The sequence below is a fragment of the Mobula birostris genome, chromosome 22 (genome assembly GCF_030028105.1).
Source record: "Mobula birostris isolate sMobBir1 chromosome 22, sMobBir1.hap1, whole genome shotgun sequence".
In the NCBI taxonomy this organism is placed as follows: domain Eukaryota; kingdom Metazoa; phylum Chordata; class Chondrichthyes; order Myliobatiformes; family Myliobatidae; genus Mobula; species Mobula birostris.
This window is the reverse complement of record NC_092391.1, coordinates 14,826,108-14,854,103: the sequence shown is the minus strand read 5'-3', so window position 1 is coordinate 14,854,103 and position 27,996 is coordinate 14,826,108. Positions and strand designations below refer to the sequence as shown.

Genomic DNA, 27,996 nt, shown 5'->3' with positions numbered 1-27,996 from the left:
GCTCATTACTGCCGTGCTCTTTTGTGAAAGACTGCAGTTGGCGGCAATCGCTTCCCTGTTTAATGGATTGTTTTGATGGCATTGTGCACTGGCTCCCTAAATTGTCCAAAAGTTGAGGCCTGATGGCCTAAACAATCAGTCTGTGAGTCTAGGGAGTCCACTGGAAGCAGGAGGCCCAGGGGTGTCTTGTCGTGGGTTTGGAGGGCTGTCAGTGTATGAGTGGGGAAAGGGACCTGTTTTTACTGTTGTTGATATGTTGCTGTTGTCCTACCAAGCATTGTGGGCACGCTAAGTTGGTGCCGGAATGTGTGGTGACACTCGCGGGCTGCCCCCAGCACACCCTTAGGTTGCACAGGCAACACACATCAAAGTTGCTGGTGAATGCAGCAGGCCAGGCAGCATCTCTAGGAAGAGGTACAGTCGACGTTTCAGGCCGAGACCCTTCGCCAGTTTGGACAGTTTTAGTGCAAACTCAATTTGGAATTCATAAATGCCAGAGCAGACCATCTTCCTGAAAAAAACTCAAATGACCCAATGAGGGTCAACGAGAATCCAGTCATTTTAGGATCAAGGATCAAAGGTCAAGGGTCAAACATAAAGGATCAGCTTTATTCTCCAAATACAAATTATGGTTACCACAAATAATAAACACAAGAGCTTCTGCAAATGCTGGAAATCCAGAGCAACACACACAAAAAGCTGGAGGAACACAGCAGGTCAGGCAGCATTCATGGAAAGGAATAAACAGCTGACACATTTTGGGCCGAGACCCTTCTTCAGGACTGGAAAGGAAAGGAGAAGATGCCAGAATAAAAAGTGGGGGAGGGGAAGAAGGACTTGCTAGAAGGTGATAGGTGAAGTCAGGTGGGTGGGTGGGAAAGGTAAAGGGCTGAAGATGAAGGACCATAGGACAGAGAGAAGGAGGAAGGAGGAGGGACATCAGGGGGAGTTTTAGGCAGGCGAGGTGGAGGGGTGAAAAGGCAAATTGGGGAATAGAAGAAGAGGAAAGGGGTGCGGAAAAATTACAGGAAGGAGAACTAGATATTCATGCCATCAAGTTAGAGGCTACCTAGGCAGAATATTTGTTGCTCCTCCACTCTGAGAGGGGCGTCATGACAACAGAGGAGGCTTTGGACAGACAGCTTGAGTGCGAATGGGGATAGAGATTAAAATAGTTGGCCGCTGGGAAATTCTGATTTTGGTGGATGGACTGAAGGTGCACGACAAAGCAGTCCTCCATTTTATGTTGGGCCTCACCAGTGTGGAGGAGGCCGCGCCTGGAGCACCAGATACAATAGACAACCCCAACAGATTTGCAGGTGAGGTGTTGCCTCACTCTGGAAGGACTGTTTGGGGTCCTGAATGGATATAAGGGAGCAGGAGTAGTACTTTTGTCACTTGTAGGGATAGCTGTCAGGTGGGTGATTAGCGGGGATCGGACGAATCAACAAGGGAATCACAGAGCAAAAGGTCCCTGTGGAAAGTGGAGAGCTGGGGTGGTGGGGAGGGAGGTAAAGATGTGTTTGATGGTGGGAACCCATTGAAGATGGCGGGAGTTGTGGAGAATGATGTGCTGGATGTGGAGGCCCATGGGGTGGTAGGTGAAGACAGGAGGAACTCTGTCCCTGTTAAGACGGTAGGAAGATGGAGTAAGTGTGGATGTCCAGGAAATGGAGGGGATGCTGGTGAGGAAGGTGGAGGAAGGGAATCCCCGTTCTTTGAAAAAGGAGGACATCTCTGATGTCCTGGAAAAGAAAGCCTCATCCTGGGAACAGATGAGGCGGAGATGAAGGAACTGAGAAAAGGGAATAGCATTTTTACAGGAGACATGGTGGGAAGAGGCATCGTCAAGATAGTGTGGGAATCAGTAGGTAGAATCATGGGAATTGATTGATATTGGCTTTCTAAATCTCTCGATTCCTTAACCCTATCATTCTGAAGTATGATACAAGAGATGTGCTAATTCATCATACTGACAAAACTGTAAAATTTTAAAATGTCATGACTGAAAATCTTCAAGAACTTGTAATAAACAGATGTGTTCCACAACGGTGGCTATGATCAGGTGTTCTACATAAATTACAAACGTTTGTACATAGTGTCTGTGCAAAGTGAGAGTGGGCTCACTTTCATAAACTTTAGTTCTGAGGATTATTTGTTTGATTTGTTTGAAATTGTTTGCACAATTTGTTCTTTTTTTTCTCAAATCGGGTGTTTGATGGTCTTTTTAATGGGTTCTAATGGGTTTCGTTGTTTTTGTGGGTGCCTGTAAGAAGACGAACTTCAAGGTTATATATAATATACATACTTTGATAATAAATGTACTTTGAACTTTGAATAACTTGCCTGCGATGCTGTACCACTTGGCTCCATTTGTTACTCCGTCCATGAAATGCATCTTACATAGATTTCCTTTATACATCGTATAGTGGTTGAAGGAATATACTTTGGCCAAGTATTTAAACACATCATCATCAGGACTTCGAGTGTAGCTATTGTTACCTGTGAAGAATAATGAAAAGAAGTATTTCATATTAATTACTGGTCTTATGGACATGACTATTTGTCCCACTCCTTTCAGGGAAGAGGTTATGCAGCACCCTCGCCGGGACAACTAGAGTTACTTTCTCCAAGCCATTAACACCTCCACCCATTAACCTGCCCCACCAATCCCCACCACCACTACATGCACATCACCTAGCATCACTTTATGTGCATACAATCAGTGTATGTATGTAACAGTAACAGTTACATTGTGTTTTTTTAGGATTGCTTTTATGGTTATATTTATTGTGTTTCTTTAATTGTGTTCTTTATGTTTATTCTGTTTTTTTTATGCTGCATCGTATCTGGAGTAACAATCATTTTGTTCTCCTTTACACTCGTGTACTGAAGAATGACAATAATCTTGAATTTTGAAGTTTTTGTCCTAGAGAAAATTAAATAGAATAGAAGCAGATTGGATTTTGGCAAGAGAACAAGAGACACGCACTTTCACCCAAAGTAAATAACACTGCAGCGCAGTCAAATTTGACTCAGCTGAACAAAAGGGCTTCACTGATAAAACAATAAACACAAGAGATTCTGTAGACGCTGGAAATCTCGAGCAACACACATACACACTGCTGCAGGAGTTCTGCAAGTCAGCCAGCATCTATAGGGGGCACTAAACAACTAATGTTTTGGGTCAAGACCTTTCAATGGGACTGGTCCAGACTGTTTATTCCTCTCCATAAATGCTGCCTGACCTGCTGAGTTCCTCCAGCATTTTGTGGGTGGTACACTGACAAAATCACACCAGTGTAGGACCAGCCGGTCAGTTTATTTACACCAGATAGTATTTATCAAAGAAAATGTATGGACCAGAAATAGACCATTCAGCCCATTTTATCAGTGTTGGCCATAATTATCATCTGGAACGTGATAATTGCTACATTATGAGAGCGTCATGTGAATCTCCAAAGGTTACAACATCCAATCAATAAATATGCTTGACCATCGGATGGAGGACAAATCGGGTTCCATTTCTCAATAAGGAAGTAATTTATCAACATTCCATTCAATGCTCACATTTCATGACGAGCCTTTATTTACAGATAGACTAAAATAATTCCTATCTATAATTACTGGGTCACCATTGTAAATGCAGCAGCAAATTTGCACATAGCAGTGTGCCTCAGACATGGAGGTGTGCGAACAAATAATTATAATGAGTAATGAATAAATATTAGTACATGTAACGGACTTGACCGTCTTCCTTGGATCTTCCGAAGAAGAAGAGGCGGCCGAGGTATATTGTCTCATCCAAAATAAATAACCCCTGCAGCAGTACTGGCTCAGTCAGACTGTGTGCATTGTGTACTCCAGAATGCTTCTCAAACACAAAGAGACAACTCTCTGCTCCTTCTCAAGGATGTGAGGGATATTTGAGGAATGAGTGGCAGTCCCTCAAGGTTGGAGATGGTCTTTGTCTACTAAAGCTAAGAGTGGAAAATGCATGTACAACATTTCTTTTAACATGAAGTGTCCTTTGCACATGGCTACAACAACAGCCTTGAGGTCTTTATCCCTATGGCAATGAATTCCAAGACAATGGAGATGCACAGACTGTCACCACGCAAAGACATTCTTCTCACATACACACGTACTTCTGCCTACACCCTCTTTGAGCCTTCTGCTCCCTCAACTCCACCTCCTACATTCCCTTCCTTGCCCTCTATCCACTTGCCTCAGCCTCCTCCCTTTGTTTTCTCCTCTCTTTCACAACACATGTCAAGCTGGTAGGCATGAAGTTTATTACCACAAATGCGTAAACCACAGACCCTGTGGCTTCTCTGTTTACCGATCAGACTCTCTTGTGACAGGGACAGAGGGATTCACGTTACAGATCAGGGCATGGAGTTCAGGCAAGTAAATTGGTTTGAGGTGCAAATCAGCCAGATTCTTTCGAATTTCAAGGTTGTATAAAGTATACATACTTTGATAATAAATGTACTTTGAACTTTGAGTGTATGCCCTCAGGTTTCTGTACTTCCTCCCTGGTGGTAGTAACGAGAAGAGGGCATGTTCTCGATAATGAGGATTCTTAATAATGGATGCTGTCTTTTTGAAGCATCACCTTTCAATGACGTCCTTGATGCTGGGGAGGCTAGTGCCCATGATGGAGCTGGCTGCGTCTACAAACCTCTGCAGCTTTTTCTGATCATAAGACACAGGAGCAGAATTAGGCCATTTGGCCCATCGAGTCTGCCCCACCATTTCATCATGGCTGACTCAATTTTCCTCTCAGTTCCAACAAATTCCACAGATTCACCATTCTCTGGCTAAAGAAGTTCCTCCTCATCTCCATTCTAAAAGGACGCCCCTCTATTCTGAGGCTGTGTCCTATAGTCTTCAACTCCTCCACCACAGAAAACATCCTCTGCACATCAACTCTATCAAGGCCTTTTACCATTCAATAGGTTTCAATGAGGTCACCCCACATTCTTCTGAATTTTAGGTAATACAGGCCCAGAGCTACCAAATGCTCTTCATATGACAAACCGTTCAATCCTGGAATCATTTTCGTGAACCTCCTTTGAACCATCTCCAGTTTCAGTACATCCTTTCTAAGATAAGGGGCCCAAAACTGCTGAAGTGAGGCCTCACCAGTGCTTTAAAAAGTCTCAACATTACATCCCTGCTTTTATATTCCAGTCCTCTTCAAAGAATTCCAACAGATTTGTCAGGCGGGATTTTCCCTTGAGGAAACCATGCTGACTACAGCCTATTTTATCATGTGCCTCCAAGTACCCTGAAACGGTATCTTTAACAATTGACCCCAACATCTTCCCAACCACTGAGGTCAGACCAACTGTCCTATAGTTTCCTTCTGCCTCTTCCTCTTCTTGAAGAGTGGAGTGATATTTACAATTTTCCAGTTTTCCAGGACCGTTCCAGAATCTAGTGATTTTTGAAAGATCATTACTAATGCCTCCATAATCTTTTCAGCCACCTCTTTCAGACCCTGGGGTGTACACCATCTGGTCCAGGTGACCTATCTACCTTCAGTTTTTTCAGTTTCCCAAGGACCTTCTCTCTAGCAATGGTAGCTTCACACACTTCATTACCCCTGACATCTGAAACTTCCTCCATACTGCTAGTGTCTTCCACACTGAAGACTGATGCAAAATACTTGTTCAGTTCATCCGTCATTTCCTTGTCCCCCTTTACTACCTCTCCAGCATCTTTTTTCCAGTGGTCCGATATCCACCCTCGCCTCTCTTTTACACTTAATGTATCTGAAGAAACTTTTGGTATCCTCTTTAACATCACTGGCTAGCTTACTTTCATATTCCATCTGTACCTTCTTGATGACTTTTTTAGCTGCCTTCTGTTGGTTTTTAAAATCTTCCCAATTCTCAAACTTTCCACTAATTTTTGCTCTATTATATGCCCTCTCCTGGGCTTTTATGTTGGCTTTGACTTCTCGTGTGAAGACGTGGATGTGCCACCTTGCTTTTAAAATATCCCGTGTATTGGAGTCTCTTCACACAACCTGTCAGAATGCTCTCTGTGGTATATCTGTAGAAATTTGTTAGATTCTTTGGTGACATACCAAATCTCCTCAAACTCCTAATGAAGTATAGCCACTGGTGTGCTTTCTTCGTGATTGCATCAACATGTTGGGCCTCGGATAGATCCTCTGAGACGTTGATGCCCAGGAACTTAAAGCTGTTCACTCTTTTCATGGATGACTCCTCAATTAGGACTGGTGTGTGTGTGTGTGTGTGTGTGTGTGTGTGTGTGTGTGTGTGTGTGTGTGTGTGTGTGTGTTCCCTCAACTTCCCCTTCCTGAAGTCCACAATCAATTCCTTGGTCTTACTGACATTAAGTGCCAGGTGGTTGATGCGACACCACTCAGCTAGCTGATCTATCTCACTCCTGTACGCCTCCTCATCACCATAAAAGACTGTGTCATTGGTGAATTTATAGGTGGCCTTTGAGCTCTGCCTAGCCACACAGCCATGGGTGTAAAGAGAGTAGAGCAGTGGGCTTGAGGTGTGCCTGTGTTTATTGTCAGTGAAGAAGAGATGTAAATTTCTGATCCACTCTGATTGTCATTTCATGATGAGGAAGTCAAGAATCCAGATTCACAGTTAGGTACATAGGTCCAGGTTTTGAAACTTGTGGATTACCTGCAGCATTATGAGCATTGTTGCTTTTTAACTCTAAAACATAAAACTAATTGAAAGCAAAAAGACAGGAGCCCAGGAGAACTTGTCCTAGCTTAGTTTTCACTTCAAGCAAGGCAAAGGACATGCTGGCATAATGTTAAATGCCATTCAAGTACTATTACAATTAACCTGTAACAAATTAAACAAAGAATGCTTAATCAAACAATATATTTACAATATTACTCAAATAGTACCGAAATATTAAATACACAACACTCCTCCCTGCTCAGCTGTAAACTTGAACTCAACATAGAATACATCTCAATATATGTATATTTTTTCTCACTCTTTATGAGTGGTGTGTCTGTGTATTTTCCCTCAATCTCAGGTCCTCTACCAGAGGCCGGGGAGCTTGAGCGTTTGGCACAATATCCCTGCAGTTCCTAGTAGCGCACTCTCCTGGACGGAGATCTCAGGTGTTCTTCCCAGGATTTGTTGAAGCCATTCTCCAAGTCCAGGAGTCACAGCTCCAAGTGCTTCTCTTGCCACTGGGATTACTCTGGCTTTAACCTTCCGCATCCTTTCTATCTGCTCTTTCAAACCCTGGTATTTCTCCAGCTTCTCATATTCCTTCTTCCTGATGTTGCTGTCATTCGGGATTGCCACATCTATTACTATTGCTTTCTTCTGTACCCTGTCCAATATTACTATGTCCAGTTGGTTGGCCAGTACCTGCATATCAGTCTGCATTCAGAAGTCCCACAGGATCTTAGCTCTGACATTCTCCGCCACCTTCTTGGGTGTTTCCCACTTGTATTTGGGAGCGTCCAGTCCAAACTCAGCGTAGATGTTCCTGTACACGGTTCCTGTAACTTGGTTGTGCCGTTCAGTGTATGCTAATTCCTCCCTGATACTATGTGCTGGATGGTTTCAGAGGATTCCTTGCACAGTCTGCATCTCGGGTCTTGTCTGGTGTGGTAGTCCCCTGCTTCTACTGCTCTTGTGCTCAGCGCCTGTTCTTGTGCAGCCATGAGCAGTGCCTCTTGTGCTGTCCCTCAGCCCTGCCATTTCCAGCCATTACTTATGTCAGCCACCTCTGATATCTGGCGATGGTGCATCCCATGCAGTGGCTTGTCCTGCCATGGCCTCTGGTCCTCTGGCTCTGCTTCACCCACTTCCACTTCCATGTCCCCTGCCTGCTGTCTGAGGTATTCTCCTAGCAGGTCACCCTTAGGGGCCATCTTACTGACAGACTCATGAATGTTTCACATCTGTTCCAGGACTGTGGCTTTGACATTTCCAAGTCCCTGTCCTCCTTTATTTCGGCAGGTGTACAGTTGCTCGACATTGGATTTTAGATGGAATTCTCCATGTATTGTTAGTAGCTTCCAGATCTTTGTGGACCATTTTAATTAATTTGTCATTCACTACTGGTGTAAGCCTTATTTCTTGTGTCATGTTAGTTTTCACATTGTAATTCTCAAGGCTAGCTCATCCTGCATCACCCTCATCATAATCAGATTTTTTAATCAGCAGCATGCAGATTAGCACTCCTTTTGAAACAGCAACTTGACTTCTTATCTTTATCTCTTCCCTTTACAGTCCATTTATTTTTATCTCCCTGACATGCTCTTTCTATGTGTCCTACTTTGTTGCATTTACTGCAAGTGTTGCCTTTAAACCCGCATTGGTCTGGAGCATGTGAGCCCCTGCCACAACAGTAACATAATTTGCTTGGCAAGGCCAGTTGCTGCTTAGGCACAGCAATTTTGCTCACACTCACTTTCATTCCTGACAGCAACTCAATTGCATCTCTGTCTGCTGTTTCCATTGATACAGGTATTTCAACTGCTCTTTTAAATGTAAATTGTGCTTCAGTTAGGAGTCATTTTGAATGTTTTCTTGTAAGATTCCACAAACTAAACCATCTGTCAGTGCATTATTAAGCTCACCTCTGAACTGACAATGCTCAAACAACTTCTTCAATTCAGCCACATATGCTGAAATGGACTCCCTTTCCTTGTGGTTCTACCTATGAAACCTAAGGCATTCTGCAATCGACAATAGTTTCAGTTCTAAATGTTCCCACAGTTCTTTCATGATATCAGCAAAGCTCATTTCAACTGGTTTGGTTGGAGCAGTCGAGCTTCTAAGCAAGCAGTATGCCTTTATACCCAATGTACTCAGCAAAATTAGCATATACTTCTCATTGGCTATTTAATTTGCTTCAAAATACTGCTCAATTTGCTCAGTATATATGAGCCAGTTATCCATTGTGCAATTGAATGCATCTATTTTTCTGATGTAGCCAGCCATTTCTGCCTTTTTTAAACTCAATCATCTTTTCTTTAGTGATGAAAATGTACTCCTCTGAAGATAAAAAACGCGCTGTGCTTTTTTTAAACTCGAACGTCTCACTGCAGTTCAACAGGTAGGCAGTCGTCTCAGGTTCATTTAAAACCTTCTCATCATCGCTGTTAGTTTTGTGACTCCAATACATAAAACTAATTGAAAGCAAAGAGATGGTAGCCCAGGAGAACTTGTCTTAGTTTAATTTTTACTTTAAGCTAAGTGATAGACATATCACTTTGTCTATCAAAGTGATAGACATATACATATGACGTGGTGGTGTGATGACAGATGTCATTTACATACAATTACGTATAATGTTAATGATTTATTTAACCAAACAAAGAATGCTTAATCAAACAATATATTGACAATATTACTCAAATATTAAAACACAATAGGCATGTGGTATATAAGCAGCCTTCACAAGAAAAAATTAAATTTTTGACAATTTTTACAAGAAAGCATACAACTGGGCAAAACAATGTTCCATTTAGTACAAAGCGACCAAAGTGGTTGTGTTGCTAAACTGTAGTGATTAGGCTCAAGAACCAAATGGTTGAAGGGAAGTAGCTCAAGTTAGACCATGTTAGACTAAGGAATTCCAGGAGAATTGGTGAAGGAACAATAAAGGACAAAGAATTAGAATTTACTGTAATTCTAATAGACACTATGATCAAAGAGGCAACACAGGTACTACGGGCAGGAAGCTCTCATTCTGAGCGATGTCGTTCCACCAGTTTAGAGTTGCCACTGAAAACAAAATTGGATACTTATTGGCACCCTCAGAGCAAAAGTCATGCACAAATCAGCAAATGTTTACGGCTGGACAAATCTTCTTTTTTCTAGCTTTTAGAATTTGAGAAATCAGGTTCCTTTGTGAAGTGTCACTGTTACTTTCACAATGGCTCCGGCACTTGCTTTTCTCGTCTCTTGCTGGCTTGTTAACATGAGGATATATTTTTCTCAACACGCTTTGCCAGCCACTATGGCATCTTCAGAAGGACTGTCAGCTCCGAGTCAGGCAAAACTTCAAGCAGTCCGGCTACATTGTGATCACTGGCACGTCAGCAGCAAATGAAAATGATGTTCATTTTGGACATTCTGCTGTGTGTGTCACTGGGGTCCAGGCTTAGTTAGACGTGAGACAGACTCTCAACAGGAATTCAAAATTACCCGAACTGTTCCGAATTGACACACGATCAAGCCTTTCATTCAGGCTCCTGATCAGCACATCCACATAATCTTACAATCGTCTCTTGACACTGTCAGCTTTTCCTTCCGTATACAGAAGGTTGTTATCTCTGGCTTCCTCCGCTGGGTATCCCGTGGTGATTCATCACCGTCTGCACGCTTTTCACTGCCAAGATATGCATGGCTTCAACATCAGACAAACTGACAGGCTCCTTTTTCAAATGCCCATGTTAAAGTATTCATCTCTGCCATGGGAGTTTGGGCAGTGGGTTGGTGTTTGGATCTGTACTCTTACCCATAGGGCGCCTCAGGTTATTAAAAGTGCTTCTTATAGAATCCCACAACTTGTCACTGCTCACAGCTAACTCGCCTCAGGTGCAAAAGTTGTCTTGTTTGCTTTATCATTCAGGTTCTTTAAATGAGCTTCTAGACTTGGCCTTTCATGCGGCAATGGGGCAAGTCATTTGAATCCCATTGTAATCATTTCATTCACGATATACAATGCCACACAATAGGCTTAAACTTTTCTCGTGGCAGGGCAATAATTTGGAGATCATTACATGGAGCCTACTGTTTGCTATGCACACAGTAACCTCCTGCCTACATCCGAAGGGGAAATTAACCCATTCAGCTTTAACCATTTGTGTGGTCAAATTTATATTGCTTTGGCTATTGCACCTTATGATTGACTGACTGATTGTCCATCGTATCCAACAGTAACAGGCATAAAGAAACCTGTGCAGGAGAGTTTTTAAAGTGGAAAAGCCCTTGCACTGTGGCAGTTCTGCTGCTTTGCACCCTGTAAAATGTCACTAAAAGTAGGCACTGTTATATGGAAGTTTGCTTCACTCCCCTGATAATTCAGTTTGGTGGCATCTGAAACCATGTCCTCTAAGCAAGATTTTAAACGGCTGGCTTTATCAATTGGTACTAACAGAAGGAGATTCCACGTCTGACATCTTGAAAGTGTAACTGTTTCAAGCTAACCCACAGTTAACTTAGTCAAATAAACTTGTGCAAAACTACATCAGTAATCTGTTCCATCTTGAAAAGGAATTGCAGTATGATGGTGGGGTGGAGGCGTACAGGAGTGTGATAGGTCAGCTGGTAGAGTGGAGTTGCAGCTGCCTCCTTGCACTCAATGTCAGTAAGACCGAGGAACTGATTGTGGACTTCAGGAACAGGAAGTCGAGGGATCACACTCCAGTCCTCAAGGAGGGGTCAGCAGTGGAAAGGGTGAGCCGCTTCAAGTTCCTGGGCGTCAACATCTCTGAAGATCTATCCTGGGCCCAATATATTAATGCAATTACAAAGAAGGCATGCCAGTGGCTATATTTCACTAGGAGTTTGAGGAGAGTTGGTACGTCACCAAAGACTCTAGCAAGTTGCTACAGATGTTCTATAGAGAACATTTTGACTGGATATATCCCTGCCTGTGACGGAGGCGCTAATGCACAGGACTGGAAAATGCTGCAGAGGGTTTTAAACTCAGCCATCTCCATCATGGGTGCTAGCCTTCCCACCATCAAGGACATCTTCACAAGGCAATGCCTCGTGTTGGCAGCATCCATCCTTAAGGACCCTCCCCATCCAGTACATGTCCTCCTCTTATTACCTCAGGGAGGGGGGCATGGGGGGGGGTGGGGGAAACAGGAGCCTAAAGACACAGACTCGAAGTTTTAGAAACAACTCCTTCTCCTTTGCCATCAAATTTCCGGATGCTCCATGAACCCACGAACACCATTTCATTATTCTGCTCTCTTTTTGCACTAGTTATTGCTTCTTAAGTATTTCTTATTGTAATGTTTAGTAATTTATGTATTTTACTGTACAGCTGCCACAGAACAGCTATTTTACAACACACTGTATGTCAGTGAGAATAAACCAGATTCTGAATCTGAGCAATGATCCAAGGGTTCTGAAGCTGAATTTCTTAAAAAAGGGGACTATGGGACTCCTAAATGGCACCCCTCCCTTCACCTGGAATGGTGGGAACACCATTAACATACTACATGCAGAAATACTGTATATCACTGTTCATCGCTGCTTGATCATAACCTCGGAACTCCCCACCTAAGAGAAGCACAAAAGCACGTTCAAGAAATGGATTGCAATGGTCTCAAGAAGCTAGCTCACCACCTCAGCGCCTTCTCCAGAGTAACCAATACCAGTGAAGCCCACGTTTCATTAATGGTTAAAAACAGAGTTCATTGAGTACAAACACACTCAACACAAAGAACAAGTGAGTTAACTTTTGCAATAGTAGGAACCTTATTAATTTTTACAAGTCAGTCAAAATCAAGTCATGTGTCTGAGTTAAATCGCATTCTGTGCATTAGACGCACCTTAAACCAACTCAAATACTAAATCTGTAAACCGTACCTTGATTGTTATTATCATAGGGGTAAGCTGTCACTATAGCTCCTCCATGTAAACTGGCTGACAACACAAATGGCTCACTGTGTATCCATCGTGTCACTGCCTCTGTTTCTGGCTCAAGGGGTGAAGTACTTTTTCCAAAAATGTCAGGAAAATTTCTGTTTAAGTCCATGTTATTGCTGTTGTATCTGAAAAATAAACAAAAGAAGGGGATACTTTTGCATTTCTTTTCCACACTGGTCGACATACACTCAGTAGCCGCTTTATTAGGTACACCTGTCGTTAATGCAAGTATCTAATCAGATAATAATGTGGCAGCAACTCAATGCATAAAAGCATGCAGACATGGTCAAGAGGTTCAGTTGCTGTTCAGAGTGAACATCAGAATGGAGAAGAAATGTGATCTAAGTGACTTTGACCATGGAATAATTGTTGGTGCTAGATGGGATGGTTTGAATGTCTCAGGTACTGCTGATCTCCTGGGATTTTCACGCACAACTGTCTCTAGACTTCACAGAGAATGGTACAAGAAACAACAACATCCAATGAGTGGCAGACTGTGGGCAAAAATGCCTTGTTCATGATAGAGGTCAGAGGAGAATGGCCTGACTGGTTTGAGCTGACAGGAAGGTGACAGTAACTCAAATAATCACACGTTACAACAGTGGTGTGCAGAACAGCATCTCTGAACGCACAACACGTCAAAAGTGGACGGGTTCCAGGAGGTACCTAATAAAGGGGCCACAGAGTGTATCCTCTTATATTTACAGATAATTTTGTGTAGTTGCATGGGGGGGGGGGGGGGGGGAAGATAGTGAAAGAATATGCAACATAAAATTAATTTTACATTCAGACCTGGTTATTCTATTGAATTGTAAAGTTCAATTTTCTTCCAGAATTAAACTAAGTAGAATAATGAATCCAAGCTCATTACATTATTTTATCTCCTCATAGTAACGGGACTAATAATGGAACTCCATCTTTTATCTCGTGACCAATGACATTGGTGATGCCTAATTTGGAGTATTGTGTGCAGTTTTGGTCTCCTACTTATGGGAAAGATGTAAATCAGGTTGAAATAGCACAGGGAATACATATAAGGATGTTGCCGGGTCTGGAGGACCTGAATTACAAGGAAAGACTGAATAGGTTAGGATTTTATTCCTGAGGACATAGAAGATTGAGAGGGAAGATGAAAAGTTTAAGGGGAACATGAGAGGAAACTTCGTTACTCAGAGGGTTGTGAGAGTGTGGCAAAAACTGCCAGTACAAGAGGTGCATGCAAACTCGATTTCAATGTTTAAGGGAAGTTTGGATAGATACATGGGAAGGGAGGGGTGGTGGGCTATGGTTCCGGTGCAGGTTGATGGGGAGGCAGACAGTTTAATAGTTAAATAGTTTTGGCATGGACTAGATGGGCCAAAGGGCCTGTTTCTGTGCTATACTTTTCTATGACTCTATAACTAATTTAACATGCTACAGAGTGAAGAAGCACATTAGTAACTCACAGCTTGTTGAAGGTAACAGAAGTTGCTCACTGAACTATGTAGACTTCCTTCAAATAGTAAAACACCAACCTTAGGTCATCATTATAAGGGTGAAACATTCAATACAGCAGCATATCAGGACGTTGTGCAGCTAATCAGTGCATTAGGATTATTGGCAGTGTGAAAGAACAGAGGGATCGTGGGTTCCAAGTCTATAGGTTCCTCAAAATTGCTGTGCAAATTGATAGGGTTGTGAAGAGGTCTATGGTGTGTTGGCCTTCATTAGTCAGGGAAGTGAGGTGAAGAGCAGTGAGGTAATGTTGCAGCTGTATAAAACTCTGGTGAGACCACACTTGGAATATCGTGTTCAGTTCTGTTGCCTCTTTATAGCAAGGATGTGGAAGCTTTAGAGAGGGTGCAGAGATTTACAAAGATGCAACCTGAACTAGAGGGCATGTCTTATGAAGATAGGTTGAGTGAGCTAAGGCTGCTTTTTCCCTTTGGAGTGAAAGAGAATGAGAGGTGACCTGATAGAGGTATACAATATGATAAGAGGCATAGATAGAGTGGACAGGCAGAGACCTTTCTCCCAGGGCAGAACTGGCTCATACCAGTAAGCATAATTTCTGGAACTTCTGGTAATGGTCCCCTCCCCGCCCCCACCCACTCCACTTTTCTTCTCTCACGTTATCTCCTTTCCTGCTCATCACCTCCCTCTGGTGCTTCTCTCCCCTTTCCTTTCTTCCATGGCCTTCTGTCCCCACTTATCAGATTCCCCCTTTTCCAGCCCTGTATCTCTTTCACCAATCAGCTTCCCAGCTCTTTACTTCATCCCTCCCTCTCCCAGTTTCACCTATCATCTTGTGTTTCTCCCTCCTCTCCCCCACCTTTTAAATCTACTCATCTTTTTTTTTTCCTCCAGTCCTGCCGAAGGGTCTCGGCCTGAAACGTCGACTGTACTCTTTTCCAGGGATGCTGTGATGCTGCCTGGCCTGCTGAGTTCCTCCAGCATTTTGTGTGTGTTGCTATAATTTTAAGGTGATATGAGGAAAGTATGGGGGGGGGATGTCAGAGAGAGGTTCTTTACACAGAGAGTGGTGGGTGTGTGGAATGCCCTGGGGGTGGGCTGGTAGAGGCAAGTACATTAGGGGCATTTAGAAAGCTCTTAGTTGGGCACATTGATTATAGAAAATGGAGGTTTATGGAGGAGGAAAGGGTTAGATTGATTTTAGGGTAGGTTAGACGTCCAGCATATCATCATGGGCTGAAAAGCCTGTGCTGTGCTGTAATCTCCTATGTTCTCTGTTCCAGGAGGACTGAATTTGTAAAACATTCATCCAGTTGATGATGCATGGTTCTTAGAGGACTTAAGGGTCAAAGACAAACCAACTCTCATGATTTATGTTTACCTCCGAATCAGACACAAGCAGATTAATCATAAAATTCAATAGATCCTGGTAGCGTGGGAGAAAAGTGTACCCGGTTCCCCAGACGCACAAACCAACAGAATAAGAGCTAAATGTCCTCACTGCAATCCTAAATGTGGTACTCTGTATTCTTGCCTGCAGCTCTCTGTCACACAGAACAGAAAGAGAGAAGCAGCCCCTTGAGATTCCTCCACCATTCAGTTCGGCCATGGCTGATCTGATCCTGGTCTTTCTGCTTGTTTCTCACAACCCCCCGTTCCACTAAAGCCCAGAGTTTTCCATCTATTTCAGCCTTATCTAGACTTAGTGATTCAATCACTGCAGCTGTCTGGAGTAGGTAAATCCAAGGATTTACAATCCTTCTGAAAGAAAAAATTCTCCTCATCTCTGAAATAGATGGGTATCCTCTTATCCCAACATTATGGCCCATTGTTCTCGACTCCCCACAATTCCCTCAGTATTTACCTTCACCCTCATTTATGTTTTCAATAAAATCACCCGTAATTCTTCAAGATCATTGACTTTTAAGGGGCACATAAACAGGCAGGGAATTGAGGGGCCTGGACCATTTGCAGGCGAGTGTGCTGTTTAATTGACATCATGATTGGCACAAATACCGTGGGTCAAAGCTTCTGTCCCATGTTGGACTGTTCTGTGTCCTAATTTTTTTCCCCGCACTAGATATCTGGAATCAATCAATGAAACCATCCCTGCATGGCCTCCGTCAAACCTTAACCTTTCTCCAACCCATTTAACTATTTAGTCAAAGACACATCCATCTAAAACTTTAAGCTCAGCATGACATCTAAAACTTCAAACTTTGACAAACTTCTATAGTTGTGTGATGGAGAATATATTGACTGGCTGCATCATGACCTGGTACGGAAACACCACTGCCCTTGAATGCAAAATCCTACAAAAAGTAATGGATGCAGCCCAGTCCATCATGGATAAAGCCCTCCCAACCACTGAGCACATCTGCATGAAACGTTGCCGTAGGAAAGCAGCATCCATCATCAGGGATTCCCACCACCCAGAACATGCTCTCTTCCCACTGCTGCCAGCAGGAAGGTGGTACAGGAACCTCAGAACTCACACCACCAGGGTCAGGAACAGTTATTACCCCTCAACCATCGGGTTCTCGGATCAAAGGAACCTCAACGTTACTTGCCACATCACTGAAGTATTCCCACAACCTATGGACACACTTTCAAGGACTCATCTCATGTTCTTGATATTTATTGTTTACTGATTTATTATTATTTCTTTCTTTTTGTACCTGCACAGTTTGTTATCTTTTGCATACTGGTTGAACACCCAAGTTGGGGCGGTCTTTCAGATTCTGTTATGGTTATTATTCTATGGATTTATTGCAAGTCAATGAATCTCAGGGTTGTATATGGTGACATATACAGTATATGTACTTTGAACACGCTGGAGGAACTCAGCAGGTTGGGCAGCATCCGTGGAAATGATCAGTCGACATTTCGGGCCGGAACCCTTCGTCAGGACTGAAGAGGGAAGGGGCAGAGGCCCTATAAAGAAGGTGGGGGGAGGGTGGGAAGGAGAAGGCTGGTAGGTTCCAGGTGAAAAACCAGAAAGGGGAAAGAGAAAGGGTTGGGGGAGGGGAAGCAGGGAGGTGATAGGCCGGAAAGGTGAAGAAGGAATAGGGGAAAACACAATGGGTAGTAGAAGGAGGAGGAACCATGAGGGAGGTGATAGGCAGCTGGAGGAGGGGGCAGAGTGAAATAGGGATAGGGGAAGGGAGGGGGAGGGAATTACCGGAAGTTGGAGAATTTTATGTTCATACCAAGGGGCTGGAGACTACCTAGACGGTATATGAGGTGTTGCTCTTCCAACCTGAGTTTAGCCTCATCATGGCAGTAGAGGAGGCCATGTATGGACATATCCAAATGGGAATGTGAAGCAGAGTTGAAGTTATGACCCCAGCATCTGCAGAGTATTTGAACTTTGACCTTTGAGCACATCCACTTAGTCATATGCCAATGGTTGCTAAACTTTCTCTGAAAAAGATGGACAGGTTACCAACAATCATGGGCGATACCAACAAACCTGCAGCAGCTAATACTGAAGAAGACACAGAATATTTGTGCAGCAAAACTGTTTAATTAAAATCTCACTGAGTCAAAAATTCATGAAACAGAACAAATCAAAAATCAAGCAGGAAAACATCGTTGACCTTGTTGATTATTGGAGTTTAAACATAAAAAATAGACAAAGAAAAAAATACTATTAAATAAATTATAAGAATCAAGATGCTGGAATATTTAAGAAAACATTACCGTCCATGTGTGCCTGAGCACTTGCCAACATGCGAAATTTCAAACCCATCTGGGTTCATTGAGGGAAGAATGTGGATCCTCATACTGTTGATCAGGTCGGTGATGTTTGGGTCGTGTCCATAACTTGTAACCAGGTAATCAATCAAATGGAGCAGAATCTCCCTGCCAACAGGCTACACAAATCAGAACATTAAACATGAGAAAAACAATATTTCCCCTGAGTTCCACTGTCAGTTTCAATGCAGACAACGTTTTCATTAAAGTGATTATTGAGTTAGCCCCCCACCCGTTACACCTCTAACCATAAGTTCTTCTCACAATAAACCTGCAATACGTTACATCAATATTAGATATGAAAGAATAACCTGGGGTAAGGTTCAAGGAGTAACTGACCATAAATTCGATTTGCTTTTCCTCTAAAAATACCAAAGGCGAAGATCGTCATACAATTTAGGAGCACCTACACTCAGTGGCCACTTAATTAAGTACAACAGTACACCCGCTCATTAATGCAAATATCTAATCAGATAATCATGTAGCAGTGACTCAATAAATAAAAGCATGCAGACATGGTCAAGAGGTTCAGTTGTTGTTCAGACCAAACATCAGAATGGGGAAGAAATGTGATCTAAGTGAGTTATACTATGGAATGATTTTTGGTGCCAGACGGGGTGGTTTGAGTATCTTAGAAACTGCTGATCTCCTGGAATTTTCATGCACACCAGCCTCTAGAGTTTACAAAGAATTGTGCAAGAAACAAAGAAAAAACACCCAGATGGCATCAGTTCTGTTGGCAAAAATGCCTTGTTAATGAGAGAGATCAGAGGAGAATGGCCAGATTGGTTCATGCTGAGAGGCTGAACCAGTTGGGGTTGCCCATGGTTGCCCAATAGCTGTCTATTTGAGACAGAAGCCAGCACACAGGCCTGGGCAGTACAATATGGAGAGCAAGCTGTTGCTCATGCAGCAAGCTCCCCTCCTCACACAGCTGATGACTCCGAAGGAATGGCAGAGACCGATACAGCTTGGTACCAGTGGCACCGTAGGAGTTGCCAGTCAGTGTTGAACTCAACGTTAGAAGTCCAGCTCTGTACTTTTCCTTGGGGTTTACTCCCGAAGCCTTCCCCATGAGTGGGTAGAGCCTCAAGGCAGCAGAGACTTGAGATCAGAGTTTTCCTTCTCCTAGATTACTATTATTATGATCATGAGGACATGCAGTCCCCTTTTATTGTCATTTAGTAATGTATGCATTAAGAAATGATAAAAATGTTTTTCCAGAATGATATCACAAAAACATATGACAAACCGACTTAAAAGCTAACAAAAACCACATAATTATAACATATAGTTACAACAGTGCAAAGCAATACAGTAATTCAATAAGAACAGACCATGGCACAGTAAAAGTCTCAGAGTCTCTCGAAAGACCCATCATTTCATGTAGACGGTGAACCTCCAGCGCCACCAACTTGCCGATGCAGCATCCCGGAAGCATCCGACCTCAGTCCGACTCCAAGTCCGTCTGAAAAACTTCAAGCCTCCGACCACCTATTCGACACAGAGCACCATTTCCGCCGATCAATTCGACCCCGGCCCCGGCAACAGGTGATACGCAAAGCCGAGGATTTGGGGCCTTCTTCTCCGGAGACTCTTGATTGCACAGTAGCAGCGGCAGCGAAGCAGGCATTTCAGAAGTTTCTCCAGATGTTCCTCTGCGCAACCACAGCAGACAAGCCCATCTGCCCAAAACAACTGGTTTTAAGGTGCCAGTCACCCACCTTTGCCCCTTCTCCTGCTAGCAGAAACAGTTCTGCCAGGTTTAGTAGCTAAGCCACACATAAAGGCCAGGAGCTGGACTTAGTTGTCAGTAGCTATTTGTGACATACACCATTGGGAGCATTTAATAGGTAATGGGAGTTTATCCTCACTTGTTTCCCCAGCTAGGACAACCTGACAAGCTGACAGGAAGGCAACAGTCAAATAACCACAGATTACAACAGTGGTGTGCAGAAGAGCATCTCTGAATGAACAGCACATCGAACCTTGAAGTGCACGGGCTACAGCAGCAGAAGACTAAGAATATAGATTCAGTGGCCATCGCTAGGTCCAGGAGGTATTTAATAAAGTAGCTACTGAGTGTAAAAGGCAACATTTCCCCTGAGTTCCAGTGCCAGTTTCAATGCAGACAATGTTTTCATGAAAGCGATTACTGATTAATGGTAAAGTTGTTCTCACAGTAGAGCGGCGACATGTTACATCAATATTAGACACAACAGTATAACCAGGGAGAAGGCTGAAGGGGTGACTGACCAGCCACCCCTTTTGCTTTTCCTTTGAAAACACCAGTAACAAAACTCACCTTGCAACTTAAGAGCACATACATAGATGCGCACGTGAATGTGTGTGTTTAACATATGCATTGAAAAGGAATCATCCATGAGCAAGCCCTGGCTTTCCCAAACACAAGAGATACTGCAAATGCTGGGAATCCAGAGCAACACACACAAAATGCTGGAGGAACTCAGTAAGTCAGGCATCATCTATGGAAAGGAGGAGTGAGGAGGAGAAGATGGCAGCGCGAGGGCAGCGCGCGCGGCCTCTCCGGTGATGGATATCTGTTATCTGTCAAGTAGGGGACCGTGCACAATTCTGATTTGATAGAGACGGACATGAGAGTACGGAGGAACATCTGGAAAACTTCTGAAATGCCCGCTTCGCTGCCACTCTCACTGTGTGGTAACCGGAATCTCCGGAGCTGAAGGCCCCGAAATCCACGGCTTTGCTTGTTTCAGTGGCCGGGGCGAGGTCGAAGGCGCTCGGCAGAGGATGGCGCTCGGGAGGCTGTATCGGAAGGGCTGGTTGGAGGCTCGAAGTTTTCGGACAGATGGACTCAGTGTCAGCTGTGGTCGGCTGCTTCCAAGGCATCGGCAAGTTTACGGTGCCTGGAGGTTTATGGCAGGGAGTTTCTCCCTTTTGCCGCCTGCTATCGGGGACTCAGGAGTCGATCGACTTGGGGACTTTTGAGACTTTTTTTACCGTGCCCTTGGCCTGTTCTTCATCAAATTATGGTATTGCTTTGCAATGCTGTAACTATATGTTATAATTATGTGGATCTGTCAGTGTTAGTCTTTGGTTTGTCCTGTTTTCTATAATATCACTCTGGAAAAACATTGTATCATTTCATAATGCATGTATGCATTTCTAAATGACAATAAAAGAGGACTGAGTGTTCTCATAATCTAAAAAAAAAAGAGTAAACAGTCGAAATCCTGTATCAGGACTTCCTTTTTGGTGTAAAGTGTACAAGTTTGAGATTAAACGATAAAGGATTTAAAGGATAAAGCAAAACAGAGGAAGATCCAGGGGATCTGATCTTAACATTCAGAGAGTGAAAAGATGCTGTGTTTTCCCCATGCAGACCATTGGAAGCCAGAACTCTCTTCTCTATAAGGTTTTTCCTGAGAGGGTATGGTGGTTGATTTACTGCCCAGACCCCTGCTCATGATGCATGCATTTGAGTCCGGCTTTGGCAGCTGTACAACAGTATTCTACTGGATAAGGATTGCCCATCTAGTTCAATACAACTTTCTGGGAGGGAAATCTGGCCTGGCTTTCATGTGACTTCCCTCTGAAACAACTGGCATGTTATTTAGTTCTGACACATTCAATGATCACTATCTCTTAGCAGCAGTGTCTAAATGTCATTGGGTTAAAACAAATTAAAGAGTTAGACTCATAGATTTTTATTAACTAATGGCATCAAAGAAAATTTGCTCCTTCTTGTTACAGATTCTGCATCAGAGGAACAATATTGTAATTTTCAGTCCTTTAGGAAAACTGGCAGAATGGGTAAAAATTAGATAGCGAACATTTTGGGCTGAGACCCTTCATCGGGGCATTCAACTGTATACACGTATGCAGCCAAATGAAACAACGTTTCTCCAGACCAAGGTGCACAACTCAGTACATATAACTCACACACAAAGTAAAGTAAAGGCATTCATTAGTCTTGGTAGACCATGGATCTGCACCTGGAAAGTCTTCACTCTCCAGGGTGCAGGCCTGAGCAAGGTTGTATGGAAGACCAGCAGTTGCCCATGCTGCAAGTCTCCCCTCTCCACGACACCAATGTTGTCCAAGGGAAGGGCATTAGGACCCATACAGCTTGGCACCAGTGTCGTCACAGAGCAATGTGTGATTAAGTGCCTTGCTCAAGGACACAACACGTTCCTTCGGCTGGAGCTCAAACTCACGACCTTCAGGTCGCTAGTCCAATGCCTTAACCACCTGGCCACGTGCCCACAACTCACACACAACACAGAGAATAATATTTCCACAAATAAATAATAAAATATGTTCCAGAAGACTGACATTTAGCAGTTATGCCACTGGCACTTCATGAGTGATGTCACCTGGGCGGTGCAGGGAGATCAGTAGTCTAACGGCCTGGGGTAGAAGCTGTTTCAAATCTTAACAGTCCTTATCCTAATGCTACAGTGCCTCCTGTTTGATGGTAGGAGGTCAAAAAGATAGCAGAATGGATGAGAGGAATCCTTGACAATGCTACAGGCCAAAGTATGAAAGCAAGAAGCAGATATGAGAATTGGGTTTTAGGCTGATGGTGACACAATGAGATTAACAACTACAGTGATGAATATCACTTATAAGAAAGTTTTCTATGAATCAAAGTTCCATTGAATTCAAGGGTTCCCAATCTGGAGTCCATGGACCCCTCGGTTAATAATAGGGGTCCATGGTATAAAAAAGGTTGGAAACCCCTGATTCAATCGGTCTTCACCGTATCAAAATACTTTGTTAGTATTTCAATATTTTAATTCAAAAACGAAGAATGTGGAATAACATTAATCGCCCTAGTGTGTGTGTCCTGGGCATGTTTAAAGTGAAGTACTGGGGAAAAGAGGAAGAAGGTGGAGTGGAGAACATTGCCCAATTGTTGAACTCATTTTTTAAACAATTAGTGGGTAAAGACAGTGAAGAACTGATCCTCAGGAATTCCAGCATTAGGAAGATAAAACTCAGAAAGAGTCTCCTTCTGGACAGAAGATCTTTTCCTTTCTGCTATTGTGGACATTTCTGGTCACCGAACTTTATCATGTATTTGAGAGCCTTAACGAAGGTAGGGGGAAATTTAATGGGTATGCTTACAGGGTTGAGACTCCATCGTGGACGGTCCCAAACCCAGCTGCAAAAGGAGGAGGGTGGGGCATGGGGCTAGCACCCCCATCCCATAAGAAGCAGTGCCTCAGAAATGCCAACCGAAGCTTCAGAGACCTCATCCCTGGGTGAGGAAGGATCTTTGAAGCTGGGCTACACCTGCGGACAATTTGAATGACTAGCCCAGTAAAGACAACTCCATAGAGCTGCTGTTCGTGGCCCATGCCTCAGTAGGGGTGATGGATCTAACCTGCAGGGTTGAGATATTCAGTTGCCAAGATAAGCTGGAGAAGTTTCATCACAAAGAAGGTTGACAAGAGATTTGGAACAAAAATCATGAACAGATCAGATGGGAAAAAAAAAATAGAAGCCAGTACAGTAACAAAGGTCGAAGAATATAGATTTAACATACAAGAAGAACATAGCAAGAGATGTAACAAGAAACATTTTAAGCTGAGAAATATTTAATTAGGAACAGGATCTCACCATCTGTAAGGGCGATGGTAACAGAATCAATGACCACTTTCAGTGTGGAATTAGGAACACGTTTGAGAAGGAATTGTTTATAAGCTGGACGGGAAAGAATGGGGGAATGGCGACTGATTCAATTTTTCATGTTTGGAGCCAATAATATCAACAGACTGAATGGTGCATTTTGTGCCATAAACATCCCTTGATTCTACAGCAATATATTTAAAGTGCTGTTAATGTACTCATCTATTAATAATCAGGTGTATTATCTATCTATTTATTGAGATTCATTCATTGATTGAGACAGAGCCCAAATAGAACCTTCCGGCCCTTTGAGCAACACCACCCAGCAATCCCCCGAACTAACTCTAGCCTAATTCGGGAAAATTTACAATGACCAACTAACCCACCAACCCATAGGTCTTTGGACTGTGGGAGGAAACCGGAACACCAGGAGAAAATCCACACAGTCACAGAGAGAATGTACAAACTCCTTCCATTGAACCGGATTACTGGTACTGTAAAGCGTTGTGCTAACCACTACACTATCCTACCGCCCTGATAGCTTTGAAGTCTACGTGGAAATCAAAATCCCTCCAAATAGACTTCCTTGTTCTCCAAAAAAACATTTAAACTTCACTGCAGACCAATTTTTTTTTCTTTAAAAGGCACAGATGTGACCAAAAGTCATTAAAAAAAAGCTTCAAATTAGTAGAAGAAACTCAGAGTCAATTCATCTACCATAGTTAGCAGAAACACTTTCTCATTCATTACAAATTAGTCTACCTCGTTTCCATGGATATTTCCGATGTATTTAAATTCAGGAATGCCAACTCGATGTTGGTTCGGGTGTCCTCCGATTGCAATAACCAACAGTTCCCGTCCTGATGGACAAGAATTTATACAGACAAATTAAAAAAACGTGATTCCACACTACTCATCTAGCAGGAGGACGTTAATTAACACTGAACTCCAAAAACAAAGTACGATTTAAAATATAATATGAAAATAAGAATAGGTTGGTTGCTGCGTTGTCCCTGTCCCTGTATGAAATAATATTTTGTCATATAACATGAATGTCTAGTTGTATGATACATCACCACCTTAACAGTGTAAATTTTTTTTATTTTATTGAGGTAAGCTTGGAGTAGGCCCCACCGGCCCTTCGAGCCGTGTCGCCCATTAACTCCCGATTTAACGCCAGACTAATCACGGAACAATATGTAATGACCAATTAGCCTAGCAACCGGGAGGTCTTTGGAAACTCGAGCACCCGGGGGAGAACGTACCAATTCCTAACAGGCAGCGGCGGGAATTGAACCCGCACCGCCTCAGCTGTAAAGCGTCGTGCCGACCGCCACGCTACCGCGCAGCCCGAGATAATATCCTGAAACCCCGTTTCGACTTATCAATTACCCAAGTCGTACGTTTTTCAGGTGTACAGCCTTCAGCATTACCCACTCAAACCCAAACATAATACATCTCTCTAGGTATAATGAAGGCTTCACCTTGCGCAGTTTTTCCAATGCTGTAAAGATGAGTAATTCTTGAGAAATTTATATGCACGTCGTGAAGAAACTTCTCTAGCAAAGACGTGTGATGGTATCTGAAGTCCAAACTAGCGTAAGAATAATGGTGAAGTATAAATGAAAGACAACAGACTGCACACATCCAGAATGCTCCCGGTCTCGGAGTCATAAGTACACAGCCAGGAGCGAGTACCGCCTGTAACAGAAAGAGAGGGCGCGTTTTAATTCCATTTTTTTTCTATTTCCTTGTAGCTTCCTACAATACTTCAAATATCCATAATTCACCTGTCTATAATTCAATGTCATCGCATTTAAATGGACTTTACATGTGAAATGTCACATTATTCTAATCATCTTCGGCCAAGTAGTTGGATTTGCGTTGACATCGTATGACTCTCATTTTTCTCCCCTCTAAAGGTATTGGTTAGAGACTAGCCGGTCACAAATGTCCCGCAATGGATCTTTCGGTAAAACTATTCCAGGCGCTCTGATATTTACAGTAAACATGACATTGCCCGTCAGGCAGGCCCGGCGTTTCGAAGCTCGTGTGCGGCGGCGTAGCAAGGATCCAAAGCTACAATGATCCATTGTCCACGACCACAATGTCATTAAAGAGGAATATCTCAATGTCACTGAGGGAGAGGTTCTACGCGAAAAGAAGGCAAGTTTGGGGGCCGTCTGGCCCGACGCAAATAATGAATAGAGAGAACGAAAATAATGGGAATATTAAAGTTAGTGAAATCTTTGAACTAGTAGGGCTTGGCCTATAACGCCACAAATTACCATTGGCGAGGTGGGGGCGGATATGCCGAGAACAACTGACTTCTGAAATAAAAGCTCAAGCAGGGTCTGAGGAAGGGCGTACACAGTTAACGTGTCAGATCGTCAGAACTGGGAAAACTCTAAAGCAACCACAAAGTGCTGGGGAACTCGCCGGCATCCATAGAGGAAAATAGCAGCCGCTTCAAAGTATTGGAAAGAAAGCGGAGTTTTAAAAAAGTATATATAAAAACAGTCAGTATATAAAAAGTGAGTTGGGAGCTGTAAGAGAGGGTGACAGATGGATCCAGGTGAAAGTGAGGTGAAGGAGGTGTATTTAAGATGGTTTAATACTCGATGATCTTTTTCTCCCCAAGTAAGATGCGATTCATAGGTTAAGCCATTTCTTGATCCGAAGAGAGATCCAAAGACCGAGAGATCCAAGACAAGCCTATACTGGGCTGCCCCATTTCCACTGACACCACCTCCCCCAATAACCAGCAGCACCACAACCCCAGACCCCGACTCGGTACGGTGATCGCCCAATTTCACTATGATACCGTACTGGGTCTGCCACCTTATTGGACAGTCGGGACAACCAATCGCAGCTATGTAGTTGCTACACGGGGAGGGGGAGCGGGAAAATAACAATGATTGACAGCGGTATTAAGCAATCCGAAACGCGAAAATTAGGATTTCTTGGTTAAAACGACCAATCGTATTTAGCATTTCTAGTTACCAATGGAGCAACTGTGATCACTCGTTGAGTTCATTTATTTGGCAAATAAATTTCTTCCCACGTAAAACAACACGTATTCAACACAATAGATGAAACACTGCGCTAAAAGCTCCAATATATTATTCTAATATTGTGTTACTTTTAATGAATTATTAGCTAAAATCATAGGAATCCATTTAACTGTTGGTTGCTTGTCGTAACTGTTGCATTTTAAAAATGAATCAGGAACTACAATAGGGAAGAAACCATAATCTTAATAACAACTTATTAAGATGCAGCGAGCAAACTTTAAGGTTGTTGGAAATCCTCGTGTCAGTGTGTGTGGAGGGAGCTGGATAAACTGGAGGGCCGGAGTAAATTGGTCAGTTTCGCCACGGTGACTTATTGTTTGCCGCCCTTCTGGTGGTTGGAACATTTATTCCCGCCCGGGTTTCCGTCGGCCTCCCCGAATGCTGGTTACTAGTAGCAACAGGACGCTGTAAACAGATACAATGTTTCAGCGAGTGGACACGGGCGGGTGATCAGCTTGTCGCGTCAATTGGAACATGTAAATGGTAAGGCCGAGATAAATTTGAGGCGGTTCCGTGCAGAGCGCTGTCACCGTGAAGTTTCAAGCGCCGCTCTTAACAGCAGAGCGCAAAACAAAAACCAGGGCCGACACTGTAGGAGATCCCAGAATCTGCACTCTCCTGTAACCGCTGTGTAGTGGAGTGCGCGGCCTTTATGGATGAAATGTTAAACCTGTGCGTTCAATCCGCAAGATTTAAACAGAAGCGGACGCAGGCTACCTGGCCCCGTCATTCAGGATCAGTATGGCTGATCGGTACAACACACACAAAATGCTGGAGGAACTCAGCAGGCCAGGCAGCATCTGTGGAAAAAAGTACAGGCGACGTTTCGGGCCGAAACCCTTCGGCAGGACTTTTTTTTCCGTAGATACTGCCTGGCCTCTGCTGAGTTTCTCCGGCATCTTGTGTGTGTCGCTCGGGGTTCCAGCATCTGCAGATTTTCTCTTGTTTGTGAATGGCTGATCAGTCCCGGGTCTCGACTCCCCTTCCATGTCAGCGCCTCATAACCTTGGATTCGCCAATCTTCCAAAATGTATCTACCTCTATTTTAAATACTTCCAGTGACGCCCTTGACAACCCTTTGGAACAGAGAAGTTCAGAGCTTCTCCACGCTCTGAAATTACTGTGCACCCCAGTTTTAAATAACTGCCCCCTTGTACCAATGTACCTTCACGTGAGACTCTCGCACTAACGATTAAAGATTTAACTATCAGCTTGATATGTCACATGCACAACACACTGCAACATACGTTGTTTGCGTCGACGACCAGCACAGTCCGGGTGTGTGCTGCGGCAGCCCGCAAGTGGTCGCCACGCTTCCGGCGCCGAAATATCATGCCCGTACATTGAAACACGCAATGAGATGTGTGATTTGTATTAACAAGCAACACAACCGAGGGTGTGTGTTTTGTCGCATATCCCCGTGCCTACAATGCTTAGCAGAACAACACAGAACACAC

The 27,996-nt window shown here is 43.4% G+C and overlaps 2 protein-coding genes across 6 annotated transcripts in view; one reads left to right on the top strand and one right to left on the bottom strand.

Annotated features, from left to right (window-relative positions):
• Positions 1 to 5: 5 nt before the first annotated feature.
• Positions 6 to 27,873, bottom strand: LOC140186412 (carboxypeptidase M-like). The gene is made up of 7 exons (XM_072240669.1): positions 27,787 to 27,873; positions 24,950 to 25,166; positions 24,228 to 24,325; positions 17,796 to 17,968; positions 12,582 to 12,766; positions 2,347 to 2,502; positions 6 to 55 (listed from the first exon to the last, which is right to left on the bottom strand). The coding sequence occupies exons 1-7, from the start codon at positions 27,871 to 27,873 to the stop codon at positions 6 to 8; spliced, it is 966 nt and encodes a 321-aa protein (XP_072096770.1).
• The window catches only part of LOC140186088 (tetratricopeptide repeat protein 16-like), a 38,725-nt gene continuing 37,686 nt past the window's right edge, over positions 26,958 to 27,996 (top strand). For all 5 annotated transcript variants that reach the window (XM_072239956.1, XM_072239957.1, XM_072239955.1 and 2 more), the window contains exon 1: positions 26,958 to 27,022. The gene's annotated coding sequence lies outside the window, so the exon portion shown is untranslated. The remainder of the gene's footprint in view (positions 27,023 to 27,996) is intronic.